This window comes from Prionailurus bengalensis, chromosome B2, assembly GCF_016509475.1.
Source record: "Prionailurus bengalensis isolate Pbe53 chromosome B2, Fcat_Pben_1.1_paternal_pri, whole genome shotgun sequence".
Classification (NCBI taxonomy): Eukaryota; Metazoa; Chordata; class Mammalia; order Carnivora; family Felidae; genus Prionailurus; species Prionailurus bengalensis.
In genome coordinates, this window is record NC_057349.1 from 146,267,436 (window position 1) to 146,287,320 (window position 19,885).

At 36.3% G+C, this 19,885-nt stretch overlaps 1 protein-coding gene across 1 annotated transcript in view; it reads left to right on the plus strand.

Annotated features, from left to right (window-relative positions):
- The window catches only part of PACRG (parkin coregulated), a 510,981-nt gene that overhangs the window by 65,495 nt on the left and 425,601 nt on the right, over positions 1-19,885 (plus strand). The window contains exon 2 of the mRNA XM_043592716.1: positions 8,783-8,917. Within this exon, the coding sequence (XP_043448651.1) occupies positions 8,783-8,917 (135 nt within the window). The remainder of the gene's footprint in view (positions 1-8,782; positions 8,918-19,885) is intronic.

The window sequence follows — 19,885 nt, forward strand, 5'->3', positions numbered from 1 at the left end:
TGATTTAATCCTTAATAACTGCAAAGGTTATAAATATACAAGTCTATGATATAGCAACCATATTTTTCTGATAATTTTTTTCTAATTGAAACTATACAGAATCCAGGTTTATAGGAAATTAAAATATATTTCTGCCTGGTTCCACTGAAAAGTATAGGCACATTGTAAGACTAAATAACATTTTTAATGAAAAGAAACAATGTCTCAAAACTGAAATGTTTTATCATCGGAGTGCACAGAATTCTATATATCTTTCTTTGGCATTTCTGTGGCATATCACATTCTTATTTCTATAGAAAAGTCTGGAAGGTATTCTCATCTCTTGTCCTAAATGATATATATCTTGAGGATAATATATTTGACTTACCTCTTTGTCCCCAATAATACCAAGCCTAGTGACTTGGCAATATTATGTATTCAGTACATTTTTCAGTGAATTAATGACAGGGGTAGGAGCTTTTTTAGAGACAGTTTCTTCACTCTATTTCTAAGAAATATTTTAGTGTATGTGACCATAGGTCCTTGAATTCAGATTTATGAGCTTCTAACACTGAAAAACCTGTACATCACAAGTTTCTCTAGCCATCTTAGAGTAAGTACATTAGTTATAAACATATATTTTATTCTAAAATCTATTCCAGTTCTGCAAGTGATTAGTTTACGACTTCCAGTATTATAGCCCATTAATATTTTTTTTCTTTCTCCATTTCCAATCACTATTAACTTTGCCCTTCTTTAACAATTATACTTCACTAGAAACACGCATTTTGACAATTCATGGGGCAGGAGGTCTCCCTCAAAGTCTACATCTGGTTTTACTTTCATATTGTTCACTTATCCCCCAATGTACTATATACAGTCTGGTTTCTATCCTGTCATGCCAGTATAGCTTTTTAATTTTCAGAGAACTTTCAAACCTCTTCATAATGGACCCACTTGTGTCACTAAAAAATGTGTTCCTCTCATTCACGGATTTCTGTGATAAAAACCCTTCCCCATTTTCTTGCTACCATTGTATTCTTCCTATTCTCCATTATTATTATTATTATTATTATTATTATTATTATTATTATCATGTCTCCAGGAAATGTTTCAGGTTCTCAGCCTTTTTCTCACTGTATACTTACTTTCCCTTTGGGAAAATTTACCAATTTCCAATAGATTTAACCCACCACTTGACTACACGCAATCTTTATCAATAGCCTGATCTCCCTGATAATCTCCATACAGATTGTGCTAGTGATCTAGGGTCACAGTCAGTTTATCCCTCCAGCATTTCAGGTCTGATGTGAGGGAGAACTTGATCCCACTCACAGGTAGGAATATGCTTTGTCAAGAATGGTGTCTTAGAGTTAGTGAGGTTTGTGTTGAGTCATGAGGTGATTCATGGTTATTCAGGAGAAAAAGAAGGGGGAGCAAAAAAGGAATGAAGGGCTAAGAGACAATAACATGTTAGTGGAACAGGAAAATCATGAAGACTGAAGAGAGCAGGCCATATTTGAGAATGGAGAAATCCCCCATAATTTGGGGATAACTGGAGGAGTCTATGGAGGAGGGACCAGACACATCATCAGTCATTCATTTCGAATGTATATGCAGCATGTCAATGGGAGATCACTTGTGGATTTTAAGTAGAGTAAGGATATGATTTAATTAGTCGATATTCATTGTGCACAACATTCACAGTGTCCTGACAGAGGAATGATATGAAGGAGCTCAAAGCTGGAGACAAAAAGAACAATTAAAGAAAAGACCAAGAAACTTTTTTTTTTTTTAATTTTTTTTCAACGTTTTTTATTTATTTTTGGGACAGAGAGAAACAGAGCATGAACGGGGGAGGGGCAGAGAGAGAGGGAGACACAGCATCGGAAACAGGCTCCAGGCTCCGAGCCATCAGCCCAGAGCCTGACGCGGGGCTCGAACTCACGGACCGCGAGATCGTGACCTGGCTGAAGTCGGACGCTTAACCGACTGCGCCACCCAGGCGCCCCAAGACCAAGAAACTTTTCTACCGAAAAAAAAATTTAAACTTTTAAATGCTTAATAAGTAAAAATGGAAAACAAAGGTGGTGAGGAGATATTTACAGTAAATGCAACCAATAGTTATATACTATGGCATTTTGTTCTAGCAGCCCAGCTAGACTAAGACAGAAGACCTGTTCTCCTTTAATCAACAATACTTTTATCAAGAATCATAAAATAAAAAGTTTATTTTATTATCTCATATGAGCGACTCTCAGGGCATAATATAAAATGGGGAAAATGTGATATGCTTGAGATGTTTGTAATAATGTGATTACAAATGCAAAAAACATCAGAAAGAATATAAATTTCAAATATAATTGCAAACAGTTGGTGGAATATTGCTTAGCTACAAAAAAACAAAATTCTGTTATCCATAGCAGCATCAAGACATATTATACTAGGTGAAAAAAAGTACACTAAATGGGAAGGACATAAAAATGAAAAATTATGTGGCGCCTGGGCCACTCAGTTGGTTAAGATCTGACTTAGGCTCAGGTCACGATCTCGCGGTCTGTGAGTTCGAGCCCCTCGTCAGGCTCTGTGCTGACAGCTCAAAGCCTGGAGCCTGCTTGGGATTCTGTGTCTCCCTCTCTCTCTTCCCCTCCCCTGCTCTCACGCTCTCTCTCTCAAAACCAAGTAAACATTAAAAAAAATTTAATGAAAAATTATGATATTTGTACATACATTCTAGAAGCAAAAGCACAAAATTAGTAATAGGTGGTAGACTTCTAAGTGATTTAAAAAAAATTTTTTTTTTCAACATTTATTTATTTTTGGGACAGAGAGAGACAGAGCATGAACGGGGGAGGGGCAGAGAGAGAGGGAGACACAGAATCGGAAACAGGCTCCAGGCTCTGAGCCATCAGCCCAGAGCCTGACGCGGGGCTCAAACTCACGGACCACGAGATCGTGACCTGGCTGAAGTTGGACGCTTAACCGACTGCGCCACCCAGGCGCCCCAGACTTCTAAGTGATTTAATAAGATTTCCCTCCATCCTGTAATTTATTTTTTATGTAACTTAAACAATTGATTATTTGCATCTTTGTAGTCAGAAGCCTCTCTCCTCTCTGCCCTCTGGATCTTCTCATTCAATGAGTCATGTGCCCTAGGTAACTCCCCTTTAGGTTTTTGCCCAAACCCAACATTCTGGTATTGTGACTGAGGACAAGGTCTGTAGAAGCAAAAGCAGTGGGGGTCCCTTTCCTAATACTTACTAACTCTGTGATTTCTGCCAGGATCTTGAAGCTATTGAAGCTTAGATTTTCTTGTCTGTAATATCATTTCATGTGGGTTTTGTCAAAAGCTGAAACCAAAAATGCTTATAAAACAATGAATATAATATTTGGGTGTTTTGTTTTTGTTATCGATGGCGTCCTAATTTAAGGCCTTTTCCACCTCATACCTGGACTACATCTTGACCACACATTCTCCTGACTCCAGGCCATCCTGTTAGACCTCAGTAGAATGAGCTTCCTAAATTAGGTTGCCCACATCACTTGGATGTCTTCCCTGCCATTCACTATTACCCGTAGGGCCTGATTGTGAAGGACTCCACAGTATGTCTGTCTACGTTGAACATTTGTTGAAATATATGTATTTTACTATATAAGGCACTTGTTATCTTTTACAGCTGTTACTAACAAAAACATCACTATCATAATGTTTTGTTATATTGTTATATTGATATATTATTAAAGTTTCTCATGAAATCTTTACTCAATAATACAAGCTCACCTTTGTTAATGATGAGGTATCCCATCGAGTACTACAATCAGATTTGATCATTGTAATACTTTTGCAAACATTTCCTCGGTCATTTGGTAACCTTAGGTAGTGACAAATTTCTGATGGGTTAGAATAATTATGTCTGGCATGTGGGGCAGACACTGAATTATAGTGCTACTTACTCAGAAATCTAGGCTAATGGCAACAGATTTGCCAGTCGTGGGGTTAATATGCAAGTGCCTGAGTAGCTCAGAGATAGTATAACTCTTGCCTAACTACAGTGGCCAAGTTTCAGGTTAAAGCTGATGAGAATAGGAAATTAACGTCTTTGTATCATATTGTCTCAATGTTAGTAAGCTGGCTAATCAGACCAGTTAGAATAACAAAATATAGATTTCTCAGCTTCCATTTATGCTAAAAAATAAACTATTGAAAAGGAAACTTTCAAACTATATATATCATGAAGAATTTTAGAGTGGCTTAAAATTCTTTCCTACTAATTATTATTAGTTTCTGTGACCATATGACAAAGCCTAGGATCTAAGTCCTAAATCCATCCCAGCACATTCAATGAGTGTAGGCATCTAAAGTACACTGTCATTTATAGCCACTTCAAAGTGCATTCAGAAACTTGGTTCTCAAGTGCATTAGATTTTATTAAAAGCATTCTGCTGTGACACCCATTCTTCCTAATTGGTTTATGGACAGCCCCCACCATTCAGACAAATCCTAATTGCATTTTCCCGCAAGTGTACTTTGATTTATTGTTCCTTATTCTATATTATTTGTAATGAATCAGAGTAAAATTCCTAAGACATTAAACAAAATTTACAGTAGTTCTTCTATAAAGTGGGATGTACACAAGGATTCTTAGTAGATTTTTTGCTTATTTTTAAATTTATTTAGTCCATCTACATTCATCTGTGTGATTTCCAGTAGCAATATCTTTATTACCTTTCCTGAGATTATTACTTACTTGATTTTTCGTGTTTAGGGTTTTAGAATTACTTAGAATGTTGGAATGGATTATGTATAGAGCATTAAAAATATTATATCCTTCTGTTAGGTTTAAGTAGGTATATATGTATTTGGAACAGAAAAAATATTATCTAGGGACAGTGACAGGGCATCTGCATAAAATTAGGTAATGCCCATGTTGTGCTAACAGGTTTAACTGAAAATATTCTAGTCAGTTTTAGAATTACAACTTTTGAGATTCCAAGAGTTAATTTGGAATGGATCTATACCAGAATCCAAAAAATATAATGTTTTAAAATAAGTAAGTGGTACAAATATAAAAACAGAGGATAATAATATTCAAGAAAGAACTTTCTCACTGTTGAGTTATTACATAATAGCAAACTAAGTAAAGAGTCTCCATGGAATTATAGGCATGGGATCATTTCTGTAGGGAGTCCATGAAAATTGATGTGAAGAAAGACAAATAGAACTTGTTTATAACCGTTTGTAAAGCCTTCTAGGCTTCTTAGAGAGAAATATGTCGGTTCTTTTAAAAGTTTGGATGATTAGAATTTTGAATTCAGAATCAGAAACAATGGAGTATATTTAGAATAAGAGGCAAAAGGAAAAAGAGAAATCAATTTTAAGATAAAAAGGAAGGAGAGAAAGATAATCTCTAGCAAAATTTAGGTGAACTGAGCAAATGGGAGTCTTGCTTTCCACAGCATAAATAATAACATCTAGAAAAATTGGAAAAGGTGGTTAGCAGATGATGAGCAGACAAAAGATCTAACTATCCGTTGCAGCTGAATGTTTTAAATGAGGAACTGAGCCTTTCATCTCTACTGGAACAGTAAAGAGGCCTTCAACACCCATGGTGTCCGTGGAGACCAAGTGGGGGCAACTTGGACTTTCACCCTAACCAGCAGTAATAAGATGGCACCCCTTTCTGCTGGGGCTGTCAGAGAATGCCTCCTAGTGGGACAGGAATCTCATCACTGCCCAGTAGTAATGAGGCCACCCCTTCTATGGCCCCGAACGGGGAGCAGTAATGGGGCACTCCTACCCCTCCCTATCAGGTACTGATAGTGATACTGATGTCAGGTACTCCCTAGTGGTCCCGAAGCCCCCACCTTCACCCCATGTCAATGAGAAAGTCCCTCTCCGGAGTGAGTGGAGGCCAGGTGGGTACCAGGATTTCTACCCCAACCTGACAGTGATTAGGTAGTACCCTTCCCCACCTCTGTGCCAGAGATATGTTGGAAAACACCAGCTAAATCAGAAGGTTGAAGGTCCGGAGTCTCACAATACACCAAAGGGCAGGTTTCAATAGAAAATAAATCATCACACTGAGAATCAAGAAGATCAAAAAGCAAATGAAAAAAGACAATCAATAGATGTCACCCTTACCCTCTACACCCTGGCAACCACCAATCTATTCTCTATTTCTTTTTTTTTTAATTTTTTAATGTTTTTATTTATTTTTGAGACAAAGAGAGACAGAGCATGAGCAGGGGACGGGCAGAGAGAGAGGGAGACACAGAATCTGAAACAGGCTCCAGGCTCCGAGCACAGAGCCCGACGCGGGGCTGGAACCCACAGGTCGTGAAATCATGACCTGAGCTGAAGTCAGATGCTCAACCGACTGAGCCACCCAGACGCCCCAATCTATTCTGTATTTCTATGAGTTCAGTTCTTTTAGATGCCACATGTAAGTGAGATCACACAATAATAGTCTTTTTGTCTGACTTATTCACTTAGCATAATGCCCTCAAGGTTTAACCCATGTTGTCACAAATGGCAAGATTTCCTTCTTTCATTATGGCTGAATATTCATATATATATACATATACATATACATATACATACACATTTACATATACATATACATATACATGGTTGAATATTCAAATATATATATTTGTATATTTTTACATATGTATTTTTCTTTATATATTTAAATTTTAATTTAAAAAAACACAAAAAATGAGGTATTGTTGACTAGCAATCAGTACTGTGCAATAATACAATGCACACACACATGAACACACATGTGCACTATTGCACTATAACTTTCTATAAATATGCATGATGCTGGTTTAATTTGGCTAAGTTTTCTTTCTTTGGATTATGTATACCACTTTTTAAGAGGTGTTAAAATGGTGACATGATGACAGATGGTAATTTGTGTGTGTGTGTGTGTGTGTGTGTGTGTGTGTGTGGTATGTAACTTGTGGGCAAAATTAAAAGTTGTCAATTCTTTGTCAATTTCCAAAAAAAAAACGTGATTCAAAATTGACCACTCCATGAATTGCTAAAGTCCAGGAACGGCATCCCTACAGTTTCTGTTATAGTAATGTAGCGTAGAATGTATATGTAACATCCAGCTCAGAGCTCTGCACAAAGCTGTCATCATATACATATGGTTACCTAACAATTAGGTACATTTGTCTGAAAATGGTGGCCAATAATTCTAATACCAGAACAAATTTTATATCTTTTATTAGTGAAAGGCAATCTTGCTTCCCCATAGTTACTTATGTAATTGTATGCTGGGAATAATGTGCTAGGTAGTGAAGAAAATTCTAAACTCTAATAAACTGTAATAAATGCCTTTGTGTTACCTCACTCTTCAACCCCATTTCAGCATTTAATCATGTTAATATTTTAATATCCTATTCAGTTTCTAGCATTAGTGTTTCTATGTGCATTAAAAAATGTATTTGTCATTATTTAGTATATTTACTATATTAGATATATTTTTATATATTTCTTGGTTAAAATTAAATTTTTTTACATGAATATTAAAAATTAACATTATATCAAGTAAGTTATATTACATAAATTATTTGCATTTTGTTCATAGTAAGAATTAACAAATTAATCATGTTTTTATTAAATTAATAAATAGGGACACCGGTGGTGGGTTAGTCGCTTAAGCATCTGACTCTTGGTCTCGGTTAGGTCATGATCTCATGGTCGTGGGATTTAGCCCCCTGTCAGAGTCTGCACTGAGAGTGCAGAGCCTACTTGGGATTCTCTCTCTCCCTCTTTCTCTGCCCCTCCTCTGGTCACGCTATATCTCTCTCAAAATAAATAAATAGATTAAAAACTAATAAACTAAACATAAACTTTCAGAGAAAGATTATCAGTGGTCTGTAATTTTCTAAATAGTTCACTAATTGCTTTCATTTTGTAACCTAATGAATTAGTTCATAAGTAAATAATACAGATTTAAAAAATATTCTCAATGTGAATAACTCAATATGAAATGTTTCTTCTTTGAGAAAAATCTCAGTTTTGGGGATGAAAGATTCACATGTAATCTAATGTTACTTCCTCACAAATTCATAATATCAAATGTATGCTAATCTACACATATATATATAGATATAGATATATAGATATAGATATAGGTATAGATATATATCTACGACCAGTTTTTGTTATAATTTTCTTACTTATTATAATTTAATTTCATATAACATTTTCATAGTTTGTTGTTAACATGAGAACATATTTTACCATTTTATGTATATAGAAAGATTTAAAGGACATATTTTAAAATGATTCAGTATTCCATAAAGTATAGTTTATAGTTCCATAAACTATTTTTGTATTTTGTATTTTGTATTTTGTATTTTTGTATATTTATACATATGTATTTTTCTTTATGTATTTACATTTTAATTTAGAGATTAGAATTAGCAATTATTAGAAATCTTAAAAGTTTTAACATTCCAAGTGGAACTTAGATGCCTCCATTAAATTTTTTTTTCTTAAACAAAAGTTTAGGCTTTTTCCCCCTTATAATGTAATAGTTTTTAAGTGACTTTTTCTAGGAATGCTTTCTAAAGAAACTCAAAATAAAGTAAATTCTTAATGATTATAAAATAATTCTCCTCTGTAAGTTTTTGTATTAGTGAAGCTGCTGTTTTCCATCGTTAGACATTTAGGTCTTTATCTTCCAGAATATTTCATATGAACTAAAACTGAAGTAAAGCCTTTTTCGCTGTGCATTTTTCAGTATTTTTTAAAACCTGATTCCTATTTTTTTCCTTTCCTTTGAAGGTGAGAGGCCCGCCAGTTGCAGGAGCATTTAAAGAAAGACCAACGAAGCCCACAGCATTTCGAAAATTTTATGAACGAGGAGATTTCCCAATTGCCCTTGAGCATGATTCGAAAGGAAACAAAATCGCGTGGAAGGTAAGTCAGGGCACAGCTGGGGGAACCAGCCGTGTACCGCTGGAGCGACATCTCCCAACACCGAACGAAGTTGGCTAACCAAATAAGCTGGGGTGATTTCTCAGAGAATGGAAGGTGGTGGGTAAGCTCTTAGAGAAGGCCCCCCTTGTGTCAGCTGTCCACCTTGACTAACAATTAAATTATAGCCTGCAAAACAGAAAATGACAGAGTTGCTTTGCCTTAGAGAATCGTCCGCTGCCCAATTCATCTCTATTTTTATGAGAACCTGGCAGCCCGGCCTGTTTCAGGCAGTCCATCAAATGATGGAACTGGTGGCTGAATACGGAGAGCAACAGCCATTTATCTCCTCCAAATTTCACCTTCCTGCAGGACACTTCCAAATGGAAGCTTTAATTACCTAAATGGATAGGTCAAGATTGTCTGCTCCCTGGAAATGCAGAGCAGAATACAAAAGAAGGTTGGTTCTCATTGCCGCACTCTCTCCCTGTCTGCAGCACGTGTCAGTGGCGGTGGCTGTCATACGTGCCCGGTTAGAGGCTGACCTCCACGCCGAAACCATTACGGCACCGACATTTTTCTGACAAAAGGTTAATTGGCTTCAAAATAAATGTATTGCCTAATGACTCCATTGTAATGTGGCTGTGTTTCTTTCTAAAAGGCTCACTGATGTTATTTGTAAAAACTTGCCAATCTCTTAACTGGAGAAGGCTTTTACATTTAATTTGAAAAACGAAATGCTGATCTCTAAACAGCTTCTGCTATTTAATTATTTTGTGTTATCAAGGACTTTGCTTTGGGTGATATTTATCAGCTAAAAGGGTTTCTCGGGCTAAAGACAGAGTTGTGCATGCGTATCACATCAGACTGAGGAACATAAAAGGTTTTTGCCAAATATCATCCAAGTGAAGCAATTGACCCATTTAACTAAAAAGTCCCACAATAGTGTCTGAAGGTGAAGGTAGGAATTGTGTGTGATTGGTACAAATAAATTCACATTAAAAAAATTAAATGACCAAAATAAAGAATTCATCAAAGCAAATACTTAGATTCATCAAAATTAATCTTTTCCTTCCTTTATGGAAAAACTGAGAGAATTGTTTGTGCTCTTTCCTGTATGTCTTCAAATGTTTTCATATAATTATCAAGCATTTCTAAATCTCGAGCAGTCTTTTGGTATTCAAGTACTGAATTTAGAATTACTATAAGTTGTTTGGCGATAGAAATCCTGAAGGTGTCCCTGTTATTAAATTTTGTCATAAGTTTTTTAGGAGGATGAAGAACATGACTATCTCTATCTCGGTTTCAGTCATTTCTATTAAAATGTGAATTTGTTATATGACAATGTGCATATAATGAGAAAGAATTTATAGCAAATACAAGTAATTTAGATATTTTAGTCTGAACATAAGTATATATTCCCAAAACTTTACTGTAACTTTTGGGTTTGTTTATATTTGATTAATTACATGGATTTTGTGTTTGTCTATATACTGGTTCCACAAGGTAACACAGTGGACTTTCTGAAAAACCTCATTCCTGTGGAGTAAAACAATATGCTATACTTCCTTATAAAAAGTGAGTGGATTTTAGTGTTTTAAGCAATTACAGCACATAAAAATTATGTCAATAAAAAAATTTATAGGTTTATTTTTACCTGTTCAAATAACTTTATGAGTAACTTTTGGAAGTGTCAAGAGACTAGGAAAGAAAATCATCTTGAAAATAATGAAAATGTAGGATGAATCATTTTGCTATATCTTTGATAATACAATAGCCAGAAGGGATATAAACTACTTTTGGTTTTTATAGCTATGTTAATTCTTTTAAGTAATTTCTGATGAGACTACTGATTCAGCAAGCCAAAAAGTCAGAATAAAAAAGAAGCAATTTATTTGCTGCCATTGGTAGAACAATAGCATACATTTAAGGAAACGTCTTATCCTATAACCTGTAGGCTTCTGTCTTCTTAAAGTCTTGCCAACCACATTTCAATTACACTACTCTAATATTGAAAGTAAAATGTGAGAATTATTAAGCATAGGCTTGTGGACAATCTCCCAGTATAATCATAATTATTCCTTTGGTGCATGTGCTGTGAGGACAGTCTGGTACTTGAGCGGGGGAGGGCTTCTTTAGGATGCCATACCTCAGGAGGGGCCTTGAACGTTGAAGGAAGCAGGGCTACCCTCCCACACCCCACAGAATAAAAACAAAGACAAAAACAAAACACAACCCAGGACCCTGCACTGCACTTCCTTCCTGTGTGCCGACAGGGCCCAGGAGCCCGGGTCTTCATATCACTCATCTCCCCCTTAAAGACTTCTGAATAGCTCTGTTTCTCAGGAAAATAGTGGTCCCCTCTCCATACTCTTGTGACACCACTGGGACTCCAAGGGTTTGTGAGTGCCTGAAATGGTGTGCATGATTAAGTTGGAAGAAGTCGTAAATCTTTTATCAGAATTTCAAGAGGTATTGACTAGGAAATACTTAGGAGCTACTGTCCTGAAGCATGATGGAGGCTGTCCCAGCATCTGAGACTCAGCTCGTCTGGGAAGTCACTGATGGTTCCTGCCCATGACCCCAAGTTCCCTACTTGTTCCCCATCATCACTATACTAGAAATCATTCTATATTCTTGAAATAGAGTTACTGTCTGGTAACTACGTATAAATGACCTAATAAAGTCAGAAACTGGAAGTAACAGACGTAGGTAAATGTCGTTTGCACATTTAGATTTTTCAACCCATATCTTCAACTGCCACCCTAGTGTAGTGCACATGAAAGTGGCTATTTGTTCCAAATGCCAAAACAACAAGGCAGACCAAATGCCGAATCTGTGCAGTCTAGTCTTTATGGTATCGCTGAAAATCAGAGCACGGTCTAATACAACTTTCTGCAATGGTGGAAATGGTCTACATCTGCACTGTCTAATAATTACAACTAGCCATATGTGGCCATTAAGCACTTGAAATGTCCCTAGTGAGAGTGAGGAGCTAAATTTTTAATTTTAATTAATTTTAATTTAAATAGCCACATGGTTACCATATTAGATAGTGCTGTTCTACATTAAGACAGTGGCAGTCAGAATAAATGCCTGAACCTGCTGGCCAGATAGATGACTATATGTATCTGCAAATTACTGTTAAAATGAAAAAGAAGGACCGATCCATGCATTTTTGCCATGGCTGTGTACGCTTATTGTATATTCCTTGGTAAACATGAAAAAAGTTTTACAAAATTTTGGGAGTGAAATTTTTCCATATACTTATCAATGGCAAGTGAATTATCTAGGAAAAATGAGTAGCTCTGATCTGTAATATGAAATCTATCAGGCAAGCTCTGGCATACTTTTTATTTTTAAATATGTGTTTTCTGAATATAGCTAAAGAACTGTTAATTGTTAATGGTTAAAGACATTAAAAAACACAATAATGACTTAAACAAAAATTTTTAAGTCTGTCCCTTTTTCTATCTTCTCCTTGACTCTACCAACATTCAGGGGACATGACTTTATTCTATGGCTGCTACCTCCAATATCCAGAGTACAGGCAACAGGAGGGAGAAGCAGCTCAACAGTTCGGATAAGTTACAAAGCAGACAGATACTCAGCATGAACAACAGACGTTCTAAAATTGCGTTTGAGTTTCCACATCTTAAATTTCCATCTGGGAGTAGGAAAGTTTTCTGTTACCTGTCTTCTCACTTCTGCCTCCCCCCAGGGTCCATCCCTGCTCCCACCCCCAACCCAGTAAGTTTCAGACACCCCTCAGGTCTCCTCTGGAGCTGTCCTGCCTTCTCGGCCTCCTCCCTGCTCCTTTCCGCCCCCACCCCCTGTCCTCTCCTCCCTGCCCCTCCCCGCTCCTCCTCCTTCCTTCTTCCTTCTTTTCCTCCTCCTCTTCTACTTCTTACTCTTCCTCCCTTTCCCTTTCTATTCCCTCCTTCCTTTCCTTTTTTGTTTGTTTGTTACTCCCTGGAATGCACAGTTTCCCCTCTAGTTCTTACAAGGTCACTTTGGGGAAGGAACTGGAGCCCTTCCTAGTTCTCTCTTTTCAACAGGAATCTGAAGTCATCAGGAGTAGTCACTGGAATGAATGTGAAACAATAATCGCTATTTACACACTTAATAAGGAGCAGAAATATAAATCCTAGGCAACGCATGAAATTCACTGTCTTATAAATTCTGATAACAAGCCATTGTTTTAAAATGGCATGGTAATACAGGTTATTTATTTATCTATTTATTTATTTATTTATATTTACTTTTTGTGTTTTTATTTTTGAGAGAGAGACTGTGAGCAGAGGAGGGAGAGAGAGAGGGAGACAGAATCTGAAGCATGCTTCAGGTGTTGAAATCAGGTGTTGAAATCAGATGCTTAACCGACTAAGCCACCCAGGTGCCTTGAAACACAGGTTATTTTAAAATAGCCACTTTGATATAGACCTTGGCAGAAGGAGTTGAATAAAAATGTCAGAATCACACTGGAGTTTTTTTTTTTTTTAATTAACGATATTGTATTATAAACCATTTAGTTTGGAGAGCTACAACTACGCTAAGGTGTCTCTTAAGTTCCTTCACTTTATGGGCATTTTGATATAGTAGATATTGATAGAAATCACCTTTCTCTATCTATCCATGGTGCCATGCTTTTGGACAAAATGTGACATACGCTAAGAGTTTTGCTTTCACTAAATTTCTAATGAACATGCACAAAGGTGTCTTAGTTATTAGGTAGATTTGAGTAAGAAATAGATACCCTATAAATGTCCAGCCCAATCAGGATATAATACAAACCCTATTACAAAGGCAGCTCAGATAGCAAACATCCAGATTGTCTTATAAAGGGAAAATCTCAAAGTGGGCTTTGTCAGCAACTTACAGTCTCTCATCTGGCAAGGTTGTCGCAGGCTTTGTTCAAAGTGGCATCGCTGTGGTGGTGGGGGGGGCATTTCTGCATTCTTGTTTTCTCATCCCTTATTGAATATGTAAATGGTGTTAGTAACCTGTTATACTGAAATAAAATTCATAAGGCCACAACTGGTACGCATAGGCGGGTGTGCGTGAGAATGGACCTTAGGTAGTCTCACCTCTCTGCCAAGAACCTGATCTTCCGTACTGGCCTTTTGGAGATGTCCACAATGTCATCACAAAAGCATACTTCCCCTGAGGTGAATGTATTCACCATACAGTTACTTGATGATTAAAACTTGGATCACACAACTTGGTTTTTCTATTAAAAAGTGACTTCATAAATTAACATTAATCAGGTAACTAAGAACAACCTTTCTAATTCTTAAACTGATGTGTTATATAAATGTATTGATATGTTTATATAAAGAACTACAAAATACAGAAAGTTAGCATATATTAAGAAAAATGAAAGAAAATGAAAACCAGATAGGGACCTACAATGGAGCCAATATCAAGGTCAAATAAAATGGCGTATTCTGAAATCTAAAGAAGGGATCTTTGTATTTCTGGTTTCTTCACTCATTTATCCCAGTGCCTAGAGCAACACCTGGCATAGAGTAGGTGCCCAGTGATCCGTGTTGAGTGAATGGAAAGCCTACTAGAACAGATTGACTATCCTCAAGTTTTACTTCTCTAGACACTGTTTCATGACGTGTTTTGCATCTTTATCAGTGACCAGGTGCTAGATGATTGGGATGGCGTCTTTTTAACTATGGGAGCTCTAAGAAGTTTTGTTTCATGGGGTGCCTGGGTGGCTCAGTCGATTGAGCGTCTGACTCTTGGTTTCGGATCAGGTCATGATCTCATTGTTCGTGAGTGTCTGTGCTGACAACATGGTGTCCTTGGCTCTGTGCTTACAACGTGGAGCCTGCTTGGGATTCTCTCTCTCCCTCTCTCTCTGCCCCTCCCCCACTCACTTGCTCACTCTCTCTCAAAAATGAATAAACATTAAAAAAAATTGTTTCATAATTATTAAAATAAGTATATTTTGAGATGTTCATGAAATAGTTTGGGGGATAAATATCAATTAGAAACTCCAGCAAGTTTGAATGCACAGTCCAGAATTCTATGCAATGGTTTTGGTGGATTGGACTTTTATTATAAAAATGCTCCTTTGATTATATGTAAACTGATGTTTTAAATTTCTTAAATTTCTTTTTTTTTAATTTTTTTATTAAATTTTTTTTTAACGTTTATTTATTTTTGAGACAGAGAGAGACAGAGCATGAACAGGGGAGGGGCAGAGAGAGAGGGAGACACAGAACTGGAAGCAGGCTCCAGGCTCTGAGCCATCAGCCCAGAGCCCAACGCGGGGCTCAAACTCACGGACTGTGAGATCGTGACCTGAGCTGAAGTCAGACGCTTAACCGACTGAGCCACCCAGGCGCCCCAGATTTCTTAAATTTCAAAATGGCAAGTTCATTTATCTAAATGACTAAATATGTATGTCCAGTTTGAACATCCAAGTAAAGAAAATGATGTACATAGATTAATTTGGTGCTTAAATTTATTTTTAAAATTGGCTGGACCACACCCACAATTCTGGGATGACTCATGAGCCACTAAATTCGTGCATGACTCTTCAGAATTTCTTCTCAGTTTGTTCTTTTTCTCGGTTCTTTTCAGTTCTCTGTAGCATTGATATTCATGAACTATAAAAAGCTCTGTCAGTGTGACTGTTTTCATTGACATAACTGATAATTTCCTACTAGGAAAAACAGTTATTGAATATAATCATTATTAAAATCATGCACTAATTTTCTTACAATTAAAATCAGCCCCAAACCATGGTAGCTCATTATCCATAAATAGTATTGCATTTAAAGTAAGCCACTCCGTGACATGATACCTGATCCATTAGTCCTCATTAGATTGTTCTCGAAATTCTATAATTTTGATTAATCATTAGTCCTTTGGTACCTGCAATTTCTTAATGTTTCAGTTTCTTAAGAATTCAAAAAATTAGTGTTATATCTATACCCACCCCCTATCCCAGGTAACACCAATGTTGATTTCTGAAATCTTGCAGGCAAATTTATTTAACAGTTGAATAATTTGTTTCACATGAAGAAGAATGGATGTTCTCTTGGAATTGTTCTCTTGGAGTTTCTATTTCTTCTGATAACTGCCAAAGCTTGAGTTTGGATAGCAGGCCTTAGTAGAATTTGTAAGGCAAATTTTACAAAAGAAGAGACAATTTACCTGATTTTTGTACAAGTGAGCTGCCATGTTTCCACTATTAATTCCTCTGTGATTAATTAATAGACAGAGAAGTCTTGAAAAAAAAGTCCTCTGGCAATTACTGTGCTGCTCTGTGTTTTTTGGAGGAGGGGGCTGCTTGTGCAATTAAATGCCATTCTTTTATTTGATGTAAATTGCGATGTCTTAAAAGTGTAGAGCATGAAAACACAGCCGTGTATCAGAAATAACTTTAATTTAAATTGGTTCGATGACCTCTGAAAGCTAGATGAGAGGTTTTCTGCTGAATGGGCTGGTGCTCTCTGCTGCCTCTATAATTTATGTGAGAAATTAGTGCGAATGGTTCACTTTTATGGAGCAGTACTGCTTGTGGCAAGCCTGCAGAAACAATTTTCCCCCAAGCCTCCATCTGTTCTTCAAACTAGGGCATATGCCATCTCATCGAGCTTGAAAGTCAACTGATTTATAACTCCTGGAAAGTGCATAGATTGAAAAGAAAGGTCGCCCGCCGCTCTGTGACAGTGATTTGGTCGGCCTCGGCTGAAGACAATTCACATTCCCCGGGGCCCAAGGGGAAAAGCAGTGTTGTAAGTTTCAGATCTCGGTGGACTGACAACTGGAAGAAAAACAAATCACTCCTGCTTCCCTAGTGAAACGACCCCCTGTTGAAAAGTCGGAGCGGTCTTGGTAGTGTTAGGGTGTCACAGCTGAGACACTGTGTTGTCACTCACCCGCCCATGAAGATGGGGGTTTCCTGCCACCCTCCTAGGGATTGATGCTGCCATTTCAGGAGTATCAGTACTCCAATCTTCAAACTAAAAATGTGTGTCACTGCTTGTTAGAAAGTTCCATTTGGGGACATAAACCGGACTTTGATGGTTTTTCGGTATCTGCCTGGAGGGTGAATCTCCAGCTCTGTTCCAATTAGTAATTTAATGAGTGGCTCCCACTCTGTCTTATCACTTGTCACATATCCCTTTTCTTCATTGAAGCACTTTTGAGATCAGAAGTTCTTTGACGGATGACAAGTCGAATTGGATTGATGGTATGATAGTAAAAAAAAAAAAAATCAATGTTTGTTTGATGCTTTTATTTAGAGTGGTCAAAGTGTCTCTACATTTGAGGCTTCTAGATATCGAGTGAATTTTCAACCCCCTGCCGTTGTATTAAAATTTCTCCTTTTCTTTCAGGTAAAATCTAAATAAAGTGTTAATGAATACTGATATCAATTTTAATCCATATCTGAGGCAGCAATTTTAGGAAATTACATTTTAGCTTTATCAAAAAGGTTATTCTGACCTTGAACGTTCTATGTAAAAATTAGCACTGATGGGATAATCAGACGAATTCATGTAAAAAGAAAATTTATCCTTGGGGCGCCTGGGTGGCTCAGTCGGTTGAGCATCGGACTTGGCTCAGGTCATGATTTCACAGTGCATAGGTTAGAGCCCCTTGTTGGGCTCTGTGCTGACAGCTTGGAGCCTGGAGCCTGCTTCCGATTCTATGTCTGCCCCTCCCCCTCTAGCACACTGTGTCTCTCCCTCTGAAACTTAAGTAAACATTAAAAAAAATTGATCCCTTATCATTACTTATAAAGTTCTATTCTCAATATGAAATATATACATGTTTATCTTATAAAATAAGAAAATATTGGGAAGTAGAAGGACTAAATAAATCACTCATCATTCCACCATTCATTGAATTCAGTTGTTGACATTTTTTAAAGTATTTCTATCTTTTCTTTCTTTTTGCATAATTGAGATCATAGTGTATACAATACCTTGTGAAAGCTATTTGTCATTAGATGGCATATAAAAATGGTATGCATTTTTTCTTAGATTTTTCTGATTTTTTTCTAGTTTAAAAGTAATAGATGATTATTTTAGAAAATTTAGAAAATAGATAAAATGTATACAGAAGACAAGAAGACAATATTTACTCTGAGATAACTTTTAGTAATTGATAGTTTTGTTCAGTCTTCCTTCTGCATGTATGTTTTTAGCTTTGTTGAAATTGTGTTGATGATTCTTAAGGGACTTAAGGTAACATTCAAAGACCTAATTAGGACAGGAAATTCATAATGGACCTAACAGCTACAGGAGTACTAATAATTAATAGTTCTCTCCAGTTTGATAACACCAACAACAAAAAAGACAATCATAGCTTAATATGCATTTTTAACATTTCCCATGGTCATTACTCAAGGCCTTTAGAAAAGAGGCATGCCAATATATGTCTCCGTGTGGCTTTGCTTCGGGGGTGGTACCCATGGTATCTCCTTTAGCAGGTCATGCTCTACAGTGACCACCACCTCAGTGTACTCGTCATTGTGAACATGTTGTTAGTATATTTTTGGAGAACAGAAACAAATACTAACAAAAAGTTGTATTAAATACGAAACACATTTCTTGCTATTGAGAAAAGTATAAAAACAAATGTAGATAGTTGACAAAATCATTATAAAAACCAATCTTTGCCTCCCCCCCCAATCTAAGACATATCCCTTATGACCAAAAAAAAGAAAAAACCCTACAGAATTTCCAAAATTGCATTCCAGTTTGAATGATGAAAACATGTAAAACCTTGAAACCCTAAACTTCCATTTGAGTTCTCATTCAGATTCATTTTTCTCTGTTTTCGTGTATATCTTTAGACAATTTTATAAAAAGTGGGTCCATGGGTTGAATATTTCTGAACGCTTGAATATCTTGAAATATAATTTTTCAGCAATGCAGTTTGTGATTCATATTAACATTCTTAAATTTCAACTGTTTCCCTCTATGCCTCTGAAGAATGTAATGTCATTATATTCTAACATATGATTGTTGAGAAAATAAGACCAGTCTGATTTTTATTCCTTTGGTCTGTTTTTGTTTGCTTGTTTATTTTGTTTGGCAGCCTGGGTAATTGCACTATTTTTGTATAATTAAAAGTTGCTTCCATGTGTATCTTTTGCTTTCATCGATTCTTTTTTTAATATAGTGAGCTTATTCTGTCTACTTACTTGAATTTTTTCTCAAGTGAGGAAAGTTTTTTTTTTCCCTGTAATGTCATTGATGATTATTTTTGTTACAACTTTTCTCTTTTCTTTCTTACAACAAATACATGCAGTGTGTAAATAAATTTTATCCTGCCATTTCTATCATTGTCTCCCTCAATATATTCATCTCCTTATTCACATGTTTTAAACTTCTATGAGAGCTTTCTTCTGCTTTCTCTTGTCTTTAGTATCAATTTGTGTATCACGACATCAAGTTCCAATTTCACTTCCATTACCGTATTTAGTCCTACAAACTTCACACTGCTTATTTCTCCACTTATATCATTATACATATTGGCTTTAAAGTTATTGTACAAGCAAGTTTATCATGGGTAATGTTGTGATTTATTCATATTCCATAACCCAGATTGGAAAAAATAAAAAAATATGGGTCAACCGTAATCCCACAACCCTAAGGTAGCCTCTATGAATCTGTTAGTGTGAACTTTTCAGACCCCTCTTCCTCTGCATTTGCAAATCTGCATATGCATGAAAATTTTAAAAAAACATTTTACTCATACTTCATAACTTTTTTCAATTAATTACAAGTCATAACCATCTTTCCACATCAATGAATGTGCACTTTAAAAATCATTTTGGGAATCTCTAGAGTACTTTACAATTTAACCAGTTCCCTATTGTTGGATATTAGTGTTTTTCTTAGATAGTAATGCTTTTCTTCAACCTTTTGTTAATATAAGCAATACTATTATCAACATCATTGTACATTTGTATATATTGTGTCTTGCAAGCATGTCTGA